General features: G+C 45.5%; 1 protein-coding gene across 2 annotated transcripts in view; it reads left to right on the top strand.

Moving 5' to 3' along the window:
* The window catches only part of SLC44A2 (solute carrier family 44 member 2), an 83,444-nt gene that overhangs the window by 17,031 nt on the left and 45,225 nt on the right, over positions 1-21,188 (top strand). For both annotated transcript variants that reach the window (XM_060236730.1, XM_060236729.1), the window contains exons 4-9: positions 294-378; positions 3,190-3,274; positions 13,523-13,633; positions 13,834-13,894; positions 18,351-18,474; positions 19,771-19,854. In XM_060236730.1, coding sequence (XP_060092713.1) covers positions 294-378; positions 3,190-3,274; positions 13,523-13,633; positions 13,834-13,894; positions 18,351-18,474; positions 19,771-19,854 — 550 coding nt within the window. The remainder of the gene's footprint in view (positions 1-293; positions 379-3,189; positions 3,275-13,522; positions 13,634-13,833; positions 13,895-18,350; positions 18,475-19,770; positions 19,855-21,188) is intronic.

Raw genomic sequence — 21,188 nt, 5'->3', positions numbered from 1 at the left:
CCTTGGCCAGTTCCGCAGGGCCTGTAAGACAGCCCTTTTCCGGCTGGCCTATAACTAACTGGCATTGGAAACTCTATAGAAGGTTGCAGTGTAGTGTTCTGATAGATCACTTGTTTTTATGTTTTACCATTTTACTGTTTTAACAGTGTAATTTGTTGTATTTTAAATCCAAAACCTATGTTAGTTCTTACGTTGTAAGCCGCCCTGAGCCACTTCGGAGGGAAGGGCGGGATATATATTGAAATAAACTGAAACTGAATTGTCCTTAGTGAAACGGTGCTTTTCTTTTCCAGCGTGGAGTCAAGGAGATCCCCGTAAAGTGATCTACCCAACAGACAGCCGTGGACAGTTTTGTGGCCAGGCAGGAACGCCTAACGAGTATGTATTAGAAAGTGAACCTCTGCACTGTATTAGCTCTGCAGCCCTCCTCCCTCCCGTTCAGTCTTGTCTTGGTTTCCTTTGCGGTCTTCTAAGGAGCAGAAAGGGAAGTTGTCTGTTTTGCCCCAAGGGGAATCCTGGGCCTTGTATCAACCTGAGGCTAAGCAAGTCTTGCCTGGTTTGTGATCAGTCAATTAGGAAAAATGAACATGGCCTTCTGGAACCATCTAGAACGTCTGTAGCACAGGGATGTCGTCGTTTGTCTTTGCTCCAGCAGACTGGTGCGACTGTGCTGCTGGAATTACTGAGGGGCATCAGCAAGGAAAGGCTGAGCTCTGAGGATATCCGGCAGTCCCTTTCCTGTCTGCGGTCAGGCTTAGCTCTGAATGCCAAGCGTGTGCCCCCCGCCCAGTCCCCCAAATCTTGCTTCTTTGCAAGCATGACAGTTGAGACTCGGACTCTTGCAACTGGATGGCCATTCCCTTGCCAGTCTCCCCCCCCCCCCCCAGCAACAAAACTGCCTTTGTGGGAGCGGAGACAGTCCTGAAGAGTTTATCCGTTTTGCAAAAAAAGAGTCCCTGTTCCCCAGTTGTGTCATCAGTTTGTGGGGGGTGGGGCGGGATGGGGACATGAGCCTATTTCATATCGAATCAGATTCAGAAGCCCTTCCACTCAGAATTCATTAACCTCAGTAGTCAAGGGATGGAATAAGTTTCTAGAGCGGGGGTGTCAAACATGCAGCCCAGGGGCTGAATCAGGCCCCTGAGCAACTGGCTGTCGTCTGCTTCCTTCTCCCTCTCTCTTGCTTCCTTCTGCATCACAGCTTGCTTTGCCAGGCTTGCTCAATCGCACAGGAGCTACAGAGCAGAGCCTCTGTTTTCTCCATCGGCTGAGGCTTCTTCCTTGGGGAGGAAGGCGAGGAGGGATAGCTTGCTTTGCCAGGCTCAGTTAATCACCCTGCAGAGCTACTGAGCCAACCTCTCTTCCTTCTAGTGGCTGAGGCTCCTCCCCCTCCTAGTCCCCTGGGGAAGGAAGGAAAGAGCCAGAGCTTCCTTTGCCCAGTTCCCTGGATCCCATGGGAGAAATACAAAGAAAGCACCTTTAAAACCAACGAGTGCTAATGTTTTAAGCATGTTTTATTTTAAGGTTGTTATTTTTTAAAAAATCTTTAATTGTGTTTGTCTGTGTCCTTTATAAAGTGTACATCTCTGCTACCTAATCTTAAATAGGTGCACACATGGCCTGGCCCAGCCCAACAAGGTCTCATTTATGTCTGATCCAGCCCTCATAACAAATGAGTTTGACACCCCTGCTCTAGAGCTTGCATTCAGCAGCTGTTTTTCCTCCATTCCTAACCTGGTGGTGGGGATGAAGGAGAAGCAGAAAGAGAGTCAGCAGAGGGGTTTTGCTGCGCAGTCCTAAGAACACTTTTCTGAGGGGAAGCTCCATGGAACAGGCCTGAATAGCCACGGTGGTGTAGTGGTTAAAGTGTCAGACGAAGATCTGGGAAAGCCAGGTTCGAATCCCCACTCTGGCAGGTCACACATTTTCACACTAACCTACGTTCATGTGTTTTTATTTCTTTTAGTAAATTTATATTCCGCCCTTCCCCACGAATGGGCTCACAACAGGATTATTGGGAGGATAAAATGGAGGAGAGAACGACGTCAGGTGCTTTGGGTCCCAATTGGGAAAAAAAGACAGGGTGGAGTAAATAGGATTCTGAGTGGACTGACACACACTTGCTCTCTTAGAGAGCCGAAATAGAGCTGTCAGCATCTGCAAAGAGCCTTTTCTGATTACTGTTTTGCAGCTTCCCGGAAGACCGGAGGTTCAGGATCCTCCATTTTAAAAATGAGCTGAGCTGATAGGGCAGTCTTGAGTGGTCTGTGATCCCCTAGAGCAGAGGTGGCCAAACTGTGGCTCTTTCACATGTATTGTGTGGTGCCTGGAGGTCAAGGAGGAACTTAATGCAGTCTTACTCTCGAGTAAGTGTGCTTAGCGTGCTTAGTGTCACGGCCTCTTGAGCACTGACTCAAAGGTAGGCGATTACTTCTGCCACATGTGAAATGGAGAAGGGGAGGGGGAATGGGCAGGCTTGCAAGCTCTTCTCTACCACCACAGAGGTCACCCGGAGACCTAGTGTGGGGAAAGAGCGTGCTAGATCTGAGGGAGCCACTGGAAGGAAGGACAGAATGAAAGAGGGCAGGGTTCGCCCTTCGTCTCATAGCTCTTGTAGGAGCTGTATTTATTAACTTTGGTGCCGAGGCAAAGAGAGATACATAATGATGCAAATGGTGGTCAGTGATTTATATGGTACACGTGTGTTTCCTTCTCCCAGTGGTATAAAAAATAATTCCCTAACCTTTCCCTATGGTGGTCTTATGGGGACTGTTATTTCCGGCTTTGGTTTTTAAAGACGTCTCCTTCTAGCATGGTCGTGTTGTAAAGTGCATACATATGTATTTTATCTTTCTGTCCAAAGAAAGTGTTAACAAGTTTCGATAGAGATGTGTGTGTAATATTTGTTCATGTCTTGCAGCTCTCAAATAGCTGATGTTTATTGTATGTGGCTCTTACATAAAGCAAGTTCGGCCATCTCTGCTCTAGAGGAAACTAGTTGACTGTTTTACTAGTCTGATCCGTGTCGAGCGTTTTAGGAGCATCTGCCGATCCAGACTGCATTATTAACTTCCATCTCAGTGAGAAAGAGAGGTTATGCACACTTTCAGACCTGTTCTAGGATCCATCCAGTTGTGGAAACTAAATACTTGACATTATTTTTATGCATTCTCCTCCTTCCTTTTCCAGGAATAAACCTTACTTGTTCTACTTCAATATCATGAAGTGTGCCAGCCCTTCCGTACTGCTGGAGTTCCAGTGTCCCACCACACAGGTAAGATTTCTGCGTGGGCACAGTCCCTGATGTTGTCGTCAGACAGGTCAGATGTTCAAGGGTTTTGCATCAGTTAGTTTCAAAAATTGTGCTTATTTTGAATGATATCTAGATGTTGCCAGATCATTGTAATTTCTGAGCCTCTGGCTATTATTTTTGAGAATTCTTGGTGAACAGAAGAGATGCTGGAAAACTGGAGGCAGGCGAATGTTGTCCCCATCTTCAAGAAGGGGGAAAAAGATGATCTGGGTAACTACCGACCCATCAGCTTGACGTCTATACCTGGAAAAGTTTTAGAACAAATCATCAAACAGTCGGTCCAGGAACATTTAGAAAGAATGGATGTGATTACTAAGAGCCAGCATGGGTTTCTCAAGAACAAGTCCTGTCAGACTAACCTGATCTCTTTTTTTTAGAAAGTGACTACCTTGCTAGATCAGGGGAATGCTGTAGACATCATTTATCTTGATTTCAGTAAGGCTTTTGATAAGATTCCACATACTATCCTTGTTGACAAGTTGGTAAAATGTGGTTTGGATCCTGTTACTGTTAGGTGGATCTGTAACTGGTTGACAGATCGCACCCAAAGAGTGCTTGTGAATGGTTCCTCATCCTCTTGGAGAGGAGTGACAAGTGGAGTGCCTCAAAGATCTTGTTCTGGAACATGTTTTGTTCAACATCTTTATCAATGATTTGGATGAAGGAATAGAGGGAATGCTTATTAAATTTGCAGATGATACTAAATTGGGAGGGGTTGCAAACACAGAAGAAAACAGAAACAGGATGACCCTGACAGGCTGGAAAACTGGGCTAAAACCAATAAAATGAATTTTAACAGGGATAAATGTAAAGTTCTGCATTTAGGAAAAATCCAATGCATGGTTATAGGATGGGGAGACTTGTCTTAGCAGTAGTATGTGCAAAAAGAATCTAGGGGTCTTAGTGGATCATACGCTGAACATGAGTCAACAGTGTGATGCAGTGGCTAAAAAGGCAAATGCAATTTTGGGCTGTATCAACAGAAGTATAGTGTCCAGATCACGTGATGTGATAGTATTGCTTTACTCTGCTCTGTTAAGACCTCACCTGGAGTATTGTGTTCAGTTTTGGGCACCACATTTTAAGAAGGATATAGACAAGCTGGAACGGTTCCAGAGGAGGGCGACAAAGATGGTGAGGGGTCTGGAGACCAAGTCCTATGAGCAAGGGTTGAAGGAGCTGGGGATATTTAGCCTGGAGAGGAGGCGGCTGAGAGGCGATATGATCACCATCTTCAGATACTTGAGGGGCTGTCATATAGAGGATGGGGTGGAATTGTTTTCTGTGGTTCCAGAAGGTAGGAGTAGAGCCAGTGGGTTGAAATTAAATCAAAAGAGTTTCTGGCTTAACATTAGGAAGAACTTCCTGACCATTAGAGCGATTCCTCAGTGGAACAGGCTTCCTCGGGAGGTGGTGGGCTCTCCTTCTTTGGAAGTTTTTAAAGAGAGGCTAGATAGCCATCTGGCAGCAATGAAGATCCTGTGAATTTAGGGGGAGGGGTTTGTGAGTTTCCTGCATTGTGCAGGGGGTTGGACTAGATGACCCTGGGGGTCCCTTCCAACTCTATGATTCTATTGTGTTCTGTTATTTGTCAGCTGAAGTGCATGATGGGAGAACTGTGATCCCCATCCTGTGGTCACTTTGGGGGAGTTAAGTTTGATGCATTGTTCTACGGAAACATTGTTCTGAGCCTGCTCTATTGGAAGGGCGGGCTAAAAATCGAATAAATCGAATAAAATAAATAAATAAATAAATTGTCTCAATCATGTTGAAAAAGATGAGTTTGATGCCCTTGTCTTGGTCCTATGGGATGAGTTGGATGCCCCTCTCTTGTTCACACTGGGAGAGATTAGTTGGATGCCCTTGTCTTGGTCACATTGGGAAACTTAATTTTGATGCCTGCTATTGATCATATTGGGAGAGTTGAATTTGATGGTCTCTATTGGTCATGCTGGGGGGAAAGTGTAGATGACTGAGGAAGGCAATGGCAAACCACCCCATAAAAAGTCTGCTGTGAAAACGTTGTGAAAGCAACGTCACCCCAGAGTCGAAAACGGGGGACTACCTTTACCTTGATAGTTCATGTTGGGGCATCCAACACATCTTTCCCAGTGTTGGGTTCAGTTGTCCCTAGTTAGTGTATATGAACAATGTCTGTTAAGATTTAGCCTAGTTAGAAGCAACAGAACTGTGAAGTTGTAGCATCCAGTTTGATGTACAATAAGGGGAGCACCATCACTGATACATGTGGATTCTAATTTAACTCCCATGGGTGTGGATTGTCCCATATTTTATACAGAGCTCTATTTTCATTGTTCTGTCTTTAGCATATTGATTGTATAATTATATATAATCCCGGGGTGGCCAGAGTGTGACTCTTGTGTGGCTCTCAAAGCCTCCCACCCCACCCCATTGACTAGCTTGGAGAAGGCATTTGTCTCTTTAAATCACTTCTCCAAGCCAAGGCAGCTGGAGGCTTGGGGAATGCATTTAAAGTTAAAGTTGCCTGTTTCCAACTCTCCCTCTCCCATCCATCCATCCTTCCTTCCCTCCCTCCCTCATCTGACATTCATGTCTTATGAGAGAGATCTTAAGAGAGAGATCTTGGGGTCATGGTAGATAACTCACTGAAAATGTCAAGACAGCGTGCGTTTGCAATAAAAAAGGCCAACGCCATGCTGGGAATTATTAGGAAGGGAATTGAAAACAAATCAGCCAGTATCATAATGCCCCTGTATAAATCGATGGTGCGGTCTCATTTGGAGTACTGTGTGCAGTTCTGGTTGCCGCACCTCAAAAAGGATATAGCACTGGAGAAAGGCCAGAAAAGGGCAACTAGAATGATTAAAGGGCTGGAACACTTTCCCTATGAAGAAAGGTTGAAACGCTTGGGGCTCTTTAGCTTGGAGAAACATCGACTGCAGGGTGACATGATTGAGGTTTACAAGATAATGCATGGGATGGAGAAAGTAGAGAAATAAGTACTTTTCTCCCTTTCTCACAATACAAGAACTCGTGGGCATTCGATGAAATTGCTGAGCAGACAGGTTAAAACGGATAAAAGGAAGTACTTCTTGACCCAAAGGGTGATTAACATGTGGAATTCACTGCCACAGGAGGTGGTGGCGGCCACAAGCATAGCCACCTTCAAGAGGGGTTTAGATAAAAATATGGAGCGGAGGTCCATCAGTGGCTATTAGCCACAGTGTGTGTGTGTGTGTGTGTGTGTGTATATATATATATAAATTTTTTGGCCACTGTGTGACACAGAATGTTGGACTGGATGGGCCATTGGCCTGATCCAACATGGCTTCTCTTATGTTCTTAAGTTAAAGTTGCCTGTTTCCAACTCTCCCTCTCCCATCTATCCATCCTTCCTTCCCTCATCTGACATTCATGTCTTATGGCTCTCAAACATCTGACATTTATTCTATGTGGCTTTTATGTTAAGAAAGTTTGACCAGACCATCCTTAGTCAAACCATTTCTTTGACCAGGCTTCAGATAGCTTGCTTTCTCTGTACCCGTGAAGTGAAGCCACATTTGTTTAACTGTTAATGGGACGAAGGACACCTGTCGCATTAACCTAAGGTTGAAGTTAGAATTTTAAACTTGTATAAAAAATAGAAGAGAAATACTGTGGCACCTTAAAGACTGAAGAGGTTTTAAAGATGTAGATTAGAGTCTGCTTCAGTAGATATGCATATGAAGTCCTCACTAGGCCATCGTTTAAGTACAGTATGTCACAGAAGTGAGTACACCCCCTCACGTTTTGTAAATATTTAAGTATATCTTTTCATGCGACAACACTGAAGAAATGACACTTGGCTACAATGTAAAGTAGTGAGTCTACAGCTTGAATAACAGTGTAAATGTGCTGTCCCCTCAAAATTACGCAACGCACAGCCAGCCATTAATGTCTAAACTGCTGGCAACAAAAGTGAGTACACCCTTAAGTGATAATGTCCAAATGGGGCCCAAAGTGTCAATATTTTGTATGGGCAGCATTATTTTCCAGCACTGCCTTAACCCTCTTGGGCATAGAGTTCACCAGAGCTTCACAGGTTGCCACTGGAGTCCTCTTCCACGCCTCCATGACGACGTCACGTAGCTGGTGGATGTTAGAGACCTTGCGCACCTCCACCTTCCATTTCAGGATGCTTCACAGATGCTCAATAGGGTTTAGGTCTGGAGACATTCTTGACCAGTCTGTCTTCCGCCCTTGAACAGCTGTCAGAGGCGTTAGGAGCTGTGGCTGGATGGCTACAGCAGAGTCGACTGAAGTCAAATCCAACTAAGATGGAGGTCCTGTATCTGAATTGAGGGGGGGTGGGTTAGTGCATCCAGCTCCCAGCCCTGGGCAGGGCCGCCTTGGTACTGGCCCAGCAGGTGAAGAGTCTGGGAGTGATTCTGGATGCCCCCCTTTCCGTGGAGGTCCAGGTCACAACAGCTGCACGGTCTGCCTTCTTCTACCTACAGCAGATCAGGCAGCTAGCACCATACCTATCCTCCCAAGATTTGGCTACAGTGATCCATGCAATGGTCACTTCCAGGCTGGATTACTGTAACTCGCTCTACGCTGGCTTGCCCCTGAAACTGATCCGGAAACTGCAGCGGGTGCAGAATGCGGCGACTCACCTACTGACTGCATCACCTATACGGGTGAGCATACGGCCAGCGCTCTGTGACCTGCACGGCTGCCTGTAGAGTACTGGATCCGTTTCAAGGTGTTAGTTTTGACTTTTAAAGCCTTACGCAGCCTGGGACCAACATACATGCAGGACCGTCTCCTTCCATATACGCCCCAGAGGTTGCTTCGTTCGGCCTCCCAGGATCTTCTGACAGTCCCCGGCCCAAGGGATGCCCGTCTTGCCTCTACTAGGGCCAAGACTTTCTTGGTCCTGGCCCCGACCTGGTGGAATCAGCTCCCAATGGAGATCCGGGCCCTACCTCGCCTACTGGCCTTTCGTAGGGCTTGTAAAACGGAGCTGTTCCGCCAGGTCTTTGGATGAGGCAGCGGGCATCCATCTATTAGATTGGTTGGCCTCCCCCTACGCCCTTACGGCCCACTGCATCACTGTATTGTGGAGCTATGCCATCTTGCTTCATATCACCTTGCTGAACTAATTTACTGCACTTACTGAATGTTGAATTTGTTTTCTCTTATGATTTTATTGTGATTTTGATTTAAATTGTTGTACTCCGCTCTGAGCCCCCCAAATGGGGGAAGGGGCGGAATAGAAATAAACTAATAATAATAATCACCTTTACTCTCAGCTTCTTTAGCAAGGCAGTGGTCGTTTTGGAGGTGTGTTTGGGGTCGTTACCATGTTGGAATACTGCCCTGCTGCCCAGTCTCTGAAGGGAGGGGATCATGCTCTGCTTCAGTATGTCATAGTACATGCTGGCATTCATGGTTCCCTCAATGAACTGTAGCTCCCCAGTGCCGGCAGCACTCATGCAGCCCCAGACCATGACATTCCCACCACCATGCTTGACTGTAGGCAAGACACACTTGTCTTTGTACTCCTCAGCTGGCTGCCGCCACACATGCTTGACATCATCTGAACCAAATATATTTATCTTGGTCTCATCGGACCACAGGACATGGTTCCAGAAATCCATGTTCTTAGTCTGCTTGTCTGCAGCAAACCGTTTGCGGGCTTTCTTGTGCATCATCTTTAGAAGAGGCTTCCTTCTGCGACGACAGCCCTGCAGACCAGTTTGATGCAGCGTGCAGCGTATGGTCTGAGCACTGACAGGCTGACCCCCCACCCCTTCAACCTCTGTAGCAATGCTGGCAGCACTCATACGTCTATTTCCCAAAGCCAACCTCTGGATATGACGCTGAGCACGGGCACTCAACTTCTTTGGTCGACCATGGCGAGGCCTTTGCATATTAGGCTACCTCCTCCTGATGTAGCTACCAGATCCACATGTATCCCTACTACCCCAAAAAACAAATTCAGTGTATGGCCGGTGAACTCTATGCCCAAGAGGGTTAAGGCAGTGCAGGAGAATAATGGTGGCCACACAAAATATTGACACTTTGGGCCCCATTTGGACATTATCACTTAGGGGAGTACTCACTTTTATTGCCAGCAGTTTAGACATTAACGGCTGTGTGTTGCGTAATTTTGAGGGGACAGCACATTTACACTGTTATACAAGCTGTAGACTCACTACTTTACATTGTAGCCAAATGTCATTTCTTCAGTGTTGTCACATGAAAAGATATACTTAAATAGTTACAAAATGTGAGGGGGTGCACTCCCTTCTGTGACATACTGTATGTAGTAATTAAGGGAAAATTTGAAACAGGGACCAGAGGGCCATGGAAATACAAAGAGTATGGAGTGTATAATATAGTGGGTTCTATGCATTAAGGAGATGCAGTTGCAGTAATCAAAGCTCTTTACTGGAGTTGCAGCACGGTAACTAGTGGCTAAGAATACTACGAAACCGGGCCAATGGGGCCAACTCTTTGCAGGCCTGAGTTCCCGCGCTAGAACACCATTGGATCGTTTGAACCAGCAGAGGGCTTCTGATTGGAGCAGGGCAGCAGGGTTTTGGATCCTACTGGCCATTGTTCTAGAGTCCCCAAGCTCAGTCCTAGGGCTCCAGTGAGCCTGGCAGGAACACCGGTGAAGGAACACAAACATGGGTCCACGTACACAACAGAGTGTAAAATTCAAAGATCAAAAAATGCAGAGACAATAGCAGAAATTGTCACAGCCTCCTTGGATTTTCTAGCTTTGGATTGAAACAGGAGCCTGCAATCTTTTGCTATCAAAGTGGCCGCAGTGGCAAATTTAAGGCAATATCAGAGCAAGAGATCGCTACAATAAGTATTTACATATCTGAAACTGTGCACCTTAACAGTACTAGTAATTAATATGTTGGTTAATAATCCTTTGTTTCTTCAGCCTAGGCACTGGTGGCTGTGAGTGTTTTGTTAGGAAGTAACATACAGAAGGTATCAAAATAAGTAATAAAACACTTGGTCTGATTGTTGTTAGTTCATTGGCATAAATCTGTGTGTGGTTTGCACTTGGATTTCTGGTGGTGGTTTGTTGTTTTCCTTTCCGAAAATCGTCTCTGCAAAGCTCTTTAGTCCCATAAAAAACCTTTGCCTGCCGTTCTGTTCACATCCTGGTGATTCTGTGTCTCCAATTCAATGGCTTGATTTTCTTTTCTTAAACAGCCATATTTACTTCTGTCGCGAGCAGTATTTGGCTCTAGAACCACAGGTTGCACATCCCTGCCCTGAAACATCACAGTGCCAGTTTGAGAATTTTATTTACCTTTCATATGTTTTATTTGTATTCTTGCTAAGATGCAAGGTGGATTACAGGACGCAGAGCAGTGCAGTCAGTCGGTATAAGGCAAACAGTGAACAAATCAGTTGGATTTAAGACTAAAGAATTAGAGAGCAAGGCAAACAACAGACGAAGTAAGGCAAAGGTGCACGGTAAACTAGTGATACTCGCTCGGCGGCTCAGACGCCACATGCAGCTTTTTTTGCTTGCCATTTGTGGCTCTTCTGCAACATTGAGAGGTGGGGGAAGAAACTGGTGAGGTGATTGGAGAACCCACTCTCAAGTTGATGGCAGGCAAGTCAAAGCAACGCTGGTGTCGTTTTATCTGCACTGACTGGCAAAGAGGGTTCCTTTTGATACTGGGATCCCCCAATATGGAGCTAGTGGGCACCATCGTGGGCTCCTGCTGTCTCCTTTCCTGGCATCCGAACATCTCTGCATGATGGCACGGTCCACTGTATTGAAGGCTGCAGACAGGTGCTGTAGGAACAAAGGGGCAAGCTCGTTGGCTTTTGTGTACATTCAGAGAGGGGTCATCAGCTAAAACCACCAGAGCCATCTCTGTCTCAACAGCCCGCATAATTAGTACCGGTTCATATGAACATATGTTTGAACATATGAAGCTGCCTTATACTAAATCAGACCCTCGGTCCATCAAAGTCAGTATTGTCTACTCAGACTGGCAGCGGCTCTCCAGGGTCTCAAGCTGAGGTTTTTCACGCCTACTTGCCTGGACCCTTTTTTGGAGAGGCCAGGGATTGAACCTGCGACCTTCTGCTTCCCAAGCAGATGCTCTACCACTGAGCCACCATCCCTTCATTGAGGTTGGGAAGCTTTTCTGTTTATCCAAGAAGATGGTTTCAGTGTTGCCAAATTCAAAGAAGCCCAAGTAACATCTGTTTAATAATTCTGTTGTCCAAGATCAGACCTGGGTTAATGATACTATTCTCTATGGAGAAAGGTGAGGGCTCTTTAGCTTGGAGAAATGATGACTTGAGGGGTCACAGGGCAGAGGTTTACAGAATTATTCATGGGATAGAGAAGGTAGAGAAAGAAGTATTTTTTTCCCTTTCTCATAATACAAGACCTCCTGGGCACTTAATGAAATTAATGAGGAGTTGGTTTAGAAGAGATAAAAGGAAATATTTCCTCACTCAAAGAGTAAGTAACATCCAGAATTCATTGCTGCAGGAAGTGGTGATAGGTACAAGTATAGCTTCAAGAGGGGACTGGATAAACATATGGAGCAGAGGTCCATAGAACACTATGTCTGGGACAGTAATGCTCTGTATTCTTGGTGGTTGGAGGGCTACAGTGGGAGGGCTTCTGGATGTCAAGCATGCGGGTTCAATGACGAGTCGAAGTTGATACAAAGACTACGTTTATTGATAGACCGATACTTTGGTAACAGGTTCTTGAGAGTAATTCCAAATACACATTGATACAATACTTTTAAGGCCTTCTTCAAAGGGATTCCAAGGGGTGGGGTTGCGGGGTAGCATTCACACATAAACTATCATAAATGTCTACGTTCCCATAGTGTTATCAGGACTGTGTCCTTGCTTTCTCCAGATGTCTCTCACTCCCTTACCGGAATGTATGGGAAGGTGCTGATTACTTGGTTTCAGTTCCCACTACTTCTAATTAATAACAATAAAGCAAGACAGGGGAAAGGGAAAGAATAACAAGCTAAGAAAGTTGGACCCTCCATGATGCTTCACAGACCAGGTTAGGCAGGACCCTTACACAATCAATTATCAATGGAATTTCACCATGCTTGACACTGGAATTCTGTCCCCACTGATGGACCTCCTGCTGGCACCTGGGTTTTGGCCATTGTGTGACAGACTGGATGGGCCATTGGCCTGATCCAGCACGGCTTCTCTTGTGTTCTTATGTTCTTACTTGGTGAAACCAAAGTGTGGGATGGCCACAGCATCTTGCATTTCTTGCCTGCCTGATGTTTTTACAACCTGCTTTTATGCTCCTGTGATTGTTTGACGTTGATGTGTCATGGTATAATTTTTTTTATTTCCTTTTGTTCATCATCATCACCACCATTCCTTTTATTGGCATACTCAGGCATAATTTGAAATGAGGACAGACAGTCCAGGATTAAGAACAATAAGCGAAACATGCTCTGCATAGATTTTAATGGACTTCTCCAAAAATGTATTAACAGCCCTTGTGATTTCTATTTCATTACCTTTCAGGAGGAAGCGATAGTCCCATTCACCAGGAAGGAGAGAAAGATTTCCAAACAGTTCCCTCCGGGGATTAGAATATAACTGGCAGTGCAGCAACACCACAGGGACAGACTCTCTCACTATACGGGATTTGGAGGAATCTGCCCTTAAAAAACATTCGAAGGGAAGGCGTTCATCCTTGCCAACATAAATGCTCTCCGTTGCTGGGGGCTTTCTAGATCACATAAATAGTCGGCCATTTTCCCAGTGGGTTGAGCAAGACGAAGTGCCGCAGTTGAGCATGTATAATATTGAACAGGACATAATGTTGTAAGTTCTAAATCAAGGAGCCTTTGTTTAATCAGTCTAAAATGATGGGATTCATCAGATAGGAAGAGGTCGTCCATTGCAATATTTCTTTTTGTTGTTGGCCATATAAAGCATATTTCTGGAGAGCCAGAATACAGATGTTCAAAGAAACTGAAAGAGCAGGTGCACGTCAGAGGCAAGCTGAGGGAAAACTGAGGGCGTTCGTAAGGAAATGGTCATTGTGAATGTAAAAAGAGTCATGTCTAAACATACCCGGTAGTTTTACAGGATGGCCGCCCCCTGCCCCTCACCCCCTGCTGGGAATTCATCTCTGCTTTTTGATGCCTGTTCAATAAGATTAGCTTGTATTAAAGCCCGTGTTTTTGTGCCCTCCAGATCTGTGTAGAAAAGTGCCCGGATCGATACCTCACTTACCTGCAGGCTTCAGCCCAGAACATAGAGGATTACAAGCAGTTTTGTGTCCCGGGGTTTAAAAGTCTGAAGAAGGTAAGGAGGCTGACAGAATGGGTAATAGTAAGAAGTGGCTGCATATCTGGGGTGGTGGAGTCCACGTACTTTGGTGACTGGCAACGCTGCTTAGGATGGCTCTGTTGCTAATTGATGCCATTGCTCTTCCAGGGTGAGTAGGTGGAGAGACCCTCTACCCCTTGGCAGGAATTAAATCTTGCCTCCTTTTCTCACCACAGAGCCCCCCTGAAGTTCTGAGAGATGGAGACTGCCCCGCCATGATCACTCCCAGCAAGCCCTGTAAGTCTGGCTGGGAAAACAAAATGGGGTCTATTGGTGGGGGAGACATTTGGAGATTTGGTTTGCTCTTTCTTGTGTTGCTCAGAAATTGTGGCTTATCAGGAAAAGCTGCCATGAGTACAGGCAGCACACACTGTCCCTCTCACTCGGCCTGAGCAGTGGCTTGTGGATGTGATCTCGCTCCCTGTTCACAGGACAGATTCCAGGGGGTTCCCTCCCCCATTGTGATGGTATTTATAAGAACATAAGAGAAGCCATGTTGGATCAGGCCAATGGCCCATACAGTCCAACACTCTGTGTCACATAAGAACATAAGAGAAGCCATGTTGGATCAGGCCAGTGGCCCATCCAGTTCAACACTCTGTGTCACATAAGAACATAAGTGAAGCCATGTTGGATCAGGCCAGTGGCCCTTCCAGTCCAACACTCTGTGTCACATAAGAACATAAGAGAAGCCCTGTTGGATCAGGCCAGTGGCCCATCCAGTCCAACACTCTGAGTCACATAAGAACATAAGAGAAGCCCTGTTGGATCAGGCCAATGGCCCATCCAGTCCAACACTCTGAGTCACATAAGAACATAAGAGAAGCCATGTTGGATCAGGCCAATGACCCATCCAGTCCAACACTCTGAGTCACATAAGAACATAAGAGAAGCCCTGTTGGATCAGGCCAATGGCCCATCCAGTCCAACACTCTGTGTCACATAAGAACATAAGAGAAGCACTATTGGATCAGGCCAATGGCCCATCCAGACCAACACTCTGTGTTACATAAGAACATAAGGGAAGCCATGTCGGATCAGGCCAATGACCCATCCAGTCCAACGCTCTGTGTCACATAAGAACATAAGGGAAGCCATGTTGGATCAGGCCAATGGCCCATCCAGTCCAACACTCTGTGTCACACAGTAACCAAAAAATACACACACACACACACACGGCTAATAGCCACTGATGGACCTCTGCTCCATATTTTTATTCAATCCCGTCTTGAATCTGTCTATACTTGTAGCCACCACCACCTCCTGTGGCAGTGAATTCCACATGTTAATCACCCTTTGGGTGAAGAAGTACTTCCTTTTATCTCTTTTAACCTGACTGCTCAGCAATTTCATTGAATGCCCACGAGCTCTTGTATTGTGAGAAAGGGAGAAAGTACTTCTTTCTCTACTTTCTCCATCCCATGCATAATCTTGTAAACCTCTATCATGTCACCCTGCAGTTGACGTTTCTCCAAGCTAAAGAGCCCCAAGCATTTTAACCTTTCTTCATAGGGAAAGTGTTCCAAACCTTTAATCATTCTAGTTGCCCTTTTCTGCACTTTTTCCAATGTTATAATATCCTTTTTGAGATGTGTTGACCAGGATTTATACAGGGACATTATGATACTGGCTGATTTGTTTTCAGTTCCCTTCCTAATAATACCCAGCATGGCATTGGCCTTTTTTATTGCAATCGCACACTGTGTGACATTTTCAGTGAGTTATCTACCACGACCCCAAGATCTCTCTCTTGGTCAGTCTCTGCCAGTTCACACCCTGTCAACTTGTATTTGTAACTGGGATTCTTGGCCCCAATGTGCATTACTTTGCAGTTGGCCACATTGAACCTCATCTGCCACATTGACGCCCACTCACCCAGCCTCAACAGATCCCTTTGGAGTTCCTCACAATCCTCTGTGGTTCTCACCACCCCGAACAATTTAGTGTCATCCGCAAACTTGGCTGCTTCACTGCTTACTCCCAACTCCAGATCATTAGGGAACAAGTTAAAGAGCATGGGACCCAGTACTGAGCCCTGCGGCACCCCACTGCTTACCGTCCTCCACTGCGAAGACTGCCCATTTATACTCACTCTCTGCTTCCTATTAATTAGCCAGTTTTTGATCCACAAGAGGACCTGTCCTTTTACTCCATGACTCTTTATGTTCATTCCACAGACTTCAAAGGAAGATACATATTTTAAGGGCCTATCCAGATAGATTCTTCTTCTTTCTTCTTTTTTCTTCTTCTTCCTTCTTCTTTCTTCTTCCTCTTCCTCCTCTTCCAAAATTAAACTTTATTGAAGGAATAATAACAAAGTACAAAGAAGCTAAATTACATAATTACTCAATTCAGAAATGGAAAACTTATGATATACATATAACTATAATATAAAAATAAGACTATTAAACAGTAAATAAATAATTATATAAATTAATAAAAAGTACATAATAAGAGTAATATTAATAATAACAATGATAATAAAATAAAAACAAAATTTCCCTCCTCAAGCAGGAAGCAAGACTATTAATATGGAATCATTAGACCATTTCGAGGGTAGCAATTACAAACAATACAGAATATATGACATAAAAAGCTAAAAAGCTAATACAAGATTTCTTTATATAGTTTATGATTACTAAAATATTTTGCATAAAATGGGTTAGAGTCTAATCCAGATAAATTCAACACACATAGTGTGAAAACCAGTGTGGCAAAAAGGGACTTTGCATATTGCAAAAAACATAAAGACCAACAATAAAAATTTCTTCAAATACATTAGAAGCAGAAAACCAGCCAGGGAGGCTGTGGGGCCCTTGGATTACTGAAGGAGGATAGGGAAATGACTGAGAAGCTGAATGCATTTTTGGCCTCCGTCTTCAATGTGAAAGATGAGAAGTACCTGCCCACTCCAGAAATGTCAATTTTGGGAGGGGTGTTAAAAGACCTGAGTCATGATGAGAGAGGAGATCCTACGACTGATAGACAATTTAAAAACTGATAGGTCACCATGCCTAGATGGCATATGTCCAAAAGTTCTGAAAGAACTCAAATGTGAACTTGTGGATCTCCTGACAAGAAATATGTCATCTTTCCTTGCCACCGTTCCTGAGGACTGGAAGGTAGCAAATGTCACCCCCATCTTTTAAAAGGGTTCTGGAGGAGATCCAGGAAATTACAGACCATCAGTCTGACTTCAATACCGGGAAAGTTGGTGGAAAGCAGGGCTTTTTTTTTTAGCAGGAACGCACACGAACACAGTTCCGGCTGGCTTGGTGTCAGTTACGGTTGGCTTGATGTCAAGGGGTATGGCCTAATATGCAAATGATTTCCTGTTGGGCTTTTTCTACCAAAAAAGCCTGTGTGAAACCATGGTGATGTCAGGGAGTATGGCCTAATATGCAAATGAGTTCCTGCTGGGCTTTTTTTACAAAAAAAGCCCTGGTGGAAACCATTATTAAAGAGAGAATTAGTATGCATATTGATGAACAAAAAATATTGAGGAAGACTCAGCATGGGTTCTTTAAGGGAAGATCTTGCCTCACTAACCTGTTACAGTTTTTTTGGGGGGGGGGTGAACAAACGTGGACAAAGGGGACCTAATAGACGTTGTTTACCTTGACTTCCAGAAAGCTTTTGATAAAGTTCCTCATCAAAGGCTCCTAAGTGAGCTCAAGAGTCATGGGTTAAAGGACAAGTCCTCTTGTGGATCAAAAACTGGCTAATTAATACAAAAGCCTTATAACCCACTTTTGGGTCACAGCCCACGGTTTGGGAATTACCGACCTAGATGGCATATCTGTCACTCATCTCCACAACTTGGGAATGCCATTGGTGTTGGTGAGAAAACTCACCTTGTCTGAAATTGGGGTTGGTTGTGGGATGGTCAAGGGGAAGGAAAGCCCCAGAGAAGCAATAGAGGCACCGTCCTTCATGACTGAACCCCAACTCCAGCGGAGGGCCTCCCTCTCTTCAGCTTTCCACTGCCATTTAGAAGAAGAGGAGGAGACTGGATTTATACCCTGCCCTTCACTAAGCCAAAGGAATCTCAGAGCGGCTTACAGTCTCTTTTCCCTTCCCCTCCCCACAACAGATACTCTGTGAGGTGGGTGGGATTGGCCTCCGTCTTCAATGTGCTCTTGAGCAGAACAGCCTTGAGACAACTTGTGGGTGACCCAAGGTCACATCAGCAGGTGTATGTGGAGGAGTGGGGAATCAAACCCGGTTCTCCCAGATAAGAGTGTCCACGCACTTAACCACCACACCAAACTGTCATTGTTGAGGCCATCAAGAGAGGAGACATCTCTCCACCATGCCTGAGTTCACTCAGTTAAGAATCCCTTCTCTGAGGAGCATTTTATATTGAGCTTTAATTATGGTTTTTGTTAGGCTTTGATTCCTCTGAGTCATATTGGGGGCTGACTTATGACTAAAAAGTGAGATAAAATAGGATAAATAGTAACTTGATTCTTCCCCCTTCCCTTCCCCTTCCTGGCTTGCATGTCCAAATCCTACTTTCTGTTTTCCCTGGAGTACAATGGTCAGCCTAACCAATTTTATTGTGGCGGGGGGCTGTGGTCCCTTTCCACCCTTGACCATCACCTGAGGGCACCCCATCCTTGCTCTTCTCCTCTGTGAATTTGCTCGCCAAGGATTGGCTGCTGCTCAGGCCTACGTCTTCTGCCCCGTTCAGTGGCCCGCAGATGCCTGCCTGCAATCAATTCTAAGAAAGGGGTCATTATGGTTGGAAATCAAACTATCTTTGATGATGGACGTGGACAGCAAAGGAATGTGACAGATCTCGTGGAAGGGGCCAAGTAAGTCTCTCTCTTTGCAGTGGTGGTGGGGGAAGTGCTATAACATAAGAACGTAAGAAGCCATGTTGGATCAGGCCAATGGCCCATCCAGTCTATCAAGCCACAGGTGACTTATATGACAATCCTGGTAGGGTTATCAAGACAAGAGATGTTCAGAAGTGGTTTCGCCATTGCCTGCCTCTGGGTAGCAACCCTGGACTTCCTTGGTGGTCTCCCGTCCAAATAACAACCCAAAGTGACCCTGAACATACGAACATATGAAGCTGCCTTATACTGAATCAGACCTTTGGTCCATCAAAGTCAGTATTGTCTTCTCAGACTGGCAGCGGCTCTCCAGGGTCTCAAGCTGAGGTTTTTCACACGTATTTGCATGGACCCTTTTTTGGAGATGCCAGGGATTGAACCTGGGACCTTCTGCTTCCCAAGCAGATGCTCTACCACTTAGCCACCGTCCCTCCCTCCAGAACTGTCTACTCAGACTGGCAGCTGCTCTCCAGGGTCTCAAGCTGAGGTTTTTCTCACCTATTTGCCTGGACCTTTTTTAGTTGGAGATGCCGGGGATTGAACCTGGGACCTTCTGCTTCCCAAGCAGAAGCTCTACCACTGAGCCACCGTCCCTCCCCTGCTTAGCTTCCAAGATCTGATAAGATCAGGCTAACCTTGGCCATCTGGGTGAAGGCAGAGACAAACAGAGGTGTTATGCCATGGCCAGTCTGTGTACAGCAACCCTGGACTTTCCTGGTGGTCTCCCATCCAGGTACTAACCAGGGTTGACTCTGCTTAATTTTGGAGATATGATGAGATTGGGCTAGCCGAGGCCATCCAGGTCAGGGCCTGCTGTTTGTGCAGGGTGTGGAAATAGGGGCTTCATATGTAGGAGGGTGCGTTTGGCTAAACCAACAACCCCCGTACCCCGCCAAAAAATACTGTATTAGTATTTTCTGGATTTTTTTCCAGCCAGCTAGTGAGTGGGCCATTTATTCAGCTATCTGAAAATATTCAGGAACTTTCAGGTTGGCCAGATAGCCATGGTTGAAGCGCGTTAAAGGGACTGCGAACCTTTCATATGCCTTCTGAGTTTACTCACAAGCTTTCTCCAGTGAGGCAAGTCAGTAACAGGCAAAAGGCACACGGTCTTAGTCAAGAGGGCTGAAAGAGGAGTAGAAGGAGGAAGCAGGGCCTCCAACTGAGAGCAACTCAGGACCATTGAAGGAGCGTGCCTTTTCTTTGAGTGTCTCCAAGCACTGGATGGAAATCTACACGTTCATCTTCCTGCCTTCTCGTTTCTACTTCTAGAAAAGCAAATATGGTTCTGGAGGCCAGACAAGTGGCAATGAAGATCTTTGAAGATTACACTGTTTCCTGGTACTGGATAATATTGTGAGTAGAGAACTCAGTAGTTTGGCTGAAATGTGGAATGAAAAAGTACCGGATTCTTTCCACCCCCCACTCCTCCCGAACCACAGCAGCGTGTGCACGCCTGGACACTTCTTAGTACTTTCTATTTCTTGCATACCCTCCTAAATTGTCTCAACATGTAATAGAACCCCTGCCATGAAACATTCCATCTGCAGTGACAAAATGTCTGGAACGGGACTAAAGACAAGTCACCTGAACAACTGTTCCATTAGATTAGGGGTCCCCAGCCTTTTGGAGCCTGCAGGCACATTTGGAATTCTGACCCAGAGTGCTGAGCGCAGGCACAAAATGGCTGCCACAGGAGGTGGAGCTAGCCATAAAATGAATCCCAGCAAGGAGGCACCTCAGGGCCCAGGGCCCTGAAAATGAATGAGAGGCAAGCAAGTTAAGCCACTTATGTGAGTTCAGCAACAGAACAAAGAAGTTTGGGCATCAGAGTCTGTTCTCTCAGGACTCAGATAATCTTGTTGTTCAGTTGCACCATAGATTCCAATTCTTTGCGACCCCATGGACCAAGTCACACCAGGCCCTTGTGTCTTCCACCACCCTCCGAAGTCTGTTCAAATTCATGTTAGTTACATCAGTAGCTGTCCATCCATCTCATCTTTTGTTGTCCCCTTCTTCTTTTGCCTTCTGTCTTTTCCAGCATCAGGGTCTTCTCCAGTGAGCGCTCCCTTCTCATGTGGTGACCAAAGTATTTGAGCTTCAGCATCTGACCTTCCAGGGAACAATCTGGGTTGATTTCCCTTAGGACTGACTGATTTGATCTTCTTGCAGTCCAAGGGACTCTCAAGATTCTTCTCCAGCACCACAAACACATACCTTAGCTTCAAATTGAAAGACAAAACTTATCATAGAATCATAGAGTTGGAAGGTACCTCAGGGTCATCTAGTCCAACCTAGACCAATGCAGAGAATTCACAAATACCTCCCCCCCCCCCCCGATGTTAAAAGGATCCTCATTGCTGTCAGATGGCCAATTGGTCTCTGTTTAAAAACCTCCAAGAATGGAGAGCCCATCACCTCCCGAGGAAGCCTGTTCCACTGAGGAACCGCTCTAACGGTCAGGAAGTGCTTCCTAATGTTGAGCCGGAAACTCTTTTGATTTAATTTCAACCCATTGGTTCTGGTCCAGCCTTCTGGGGCCACAGAAAACAATTCCACACCATCCTCTATAGGACAGCCCTTCAAGTACTTGAAGATGGCGATCGTATCACCTCTCAGCCACCTTCTCTCCAGGCTAAACATCCCCAGCTCCTTCAACCCTTCTCCATAGGACTTGGTTCTCTCCTTCC

The sequence above is a fragment of the Heteronotia binoei genome, chromosome 4 (genome assembly GCF_032191835.1).
Source record: "Heteronotia binoei isolate CCM8104 ecotype False Entrance Well chromosome 4, APGP_CSIRO_Hbin_v1, whole genome shotgun sequence".
Lineage (NCBI taxonomy): Eukaryota > Metazoa > Chordata > Lepidosauria > Squamata > Gekkonidae > Heteronotia > Heteronotia binoei.
The sequence above is the reverse complement of the archived record's forward strand: the minus strand, read 5'-3'. Positions and strand labels throughout refer to the sequence as shown.